General features: G+C 71.7%; 1 protein-coding gene across 1 annotated transcript in view; it reads right to left on the bottom strand.

Annotated features, from left to right (window-relative positions):
• Positions 1-458: 458 nt before the first annotated feature.
• The window catches only part of LOC118159844 (chromodomain-helicase-DNA-binding protein 3-like), a gene marked incomplete at its 3' end in the record, with an annotated part of 6,225 nt that continues 6,039 nt past the window's right edge, over positions 459-644 (bottom strand). Inside the window, exon 5 of the mRNA XM_035314393.1 lies at positions 459-644. Within this exon, the coding sequence (XP_035170284.1) occupies positions 459-644 (186 nt within the window).

A 644-nucleotide genomic window follows, 5' to 3' on the forward strand; every position in this document is an offset into this window, starting at 1 on the left:
CCCCCCCCCCGACCCTGCTGCCACCAGGGTATGGGGGGGAGGGTACCTCTGGGGATCCCCGAGGCGGCTGTCCCCAGGGGTGGGAGTGTCCCCAGGGGTGGGAGTGTCCCCAAGGGATCAGGGTGTCCCCAAGGGGTCCAAGGGGTGAGGGTGTCCCCAAGGGGTAAGGGTGTCCCCAAGGGGTGAGGGTGTCCCCAGGGGGTGAGGGTGTCCCCAAGCCAACGATGTCCCCAGGAGGGTGTCCCCAAGACAGGGGGTCCCCAGCTGGGGTGCCCAGGGCGCGTTCCCTCCCCAAGCTGCTGGGCACCCACCAAGGTGTGGGGGTGTCCCCAGGGTGCCCCCCCCCCCCCCCCAAGGCAGGGGACGTCCCCGCCGTGAAGGACAGCACCCGAGGGACATCCCCAGGGCCTTGAGGTTGGGCTGTGTGTAGGGAACAACCCCGAGGAGGGGCGAATGACCCCGATGTCCCCGCGGAGGTGGGTGTTGGGGGTGGGGGTGGGGAGGGAGGTGACATCCCCGGGGAGGGGGGGGACGTCGCGCGGTGACTTACGGGCGGGGGGTGGCTCTCGGTGCCCTTGCTGGCGAGGCGGCTGAGGATGCTGCGCTCCGACATCTGGAGGCGGGCGGCGATGGGGGGGATGCGG

Source organism: Oxyura jamaicensis, unplaced genomic scaffold (genome assembly GCF_011077185.1).
Source record: "Oxyura jamaicensis isolate SHBP4307 breed ruddy duck unplaced genomic scaffold, BPBGC_Ojam_1.0 oxyUn_random_OJ72302, whole genome shotgun sequence".
NCBI lineage: Eukaryota > Metazoa > Chordata > Aves > Anseriformes > Anatidae > Oxyura > Oxyura jamaicensis.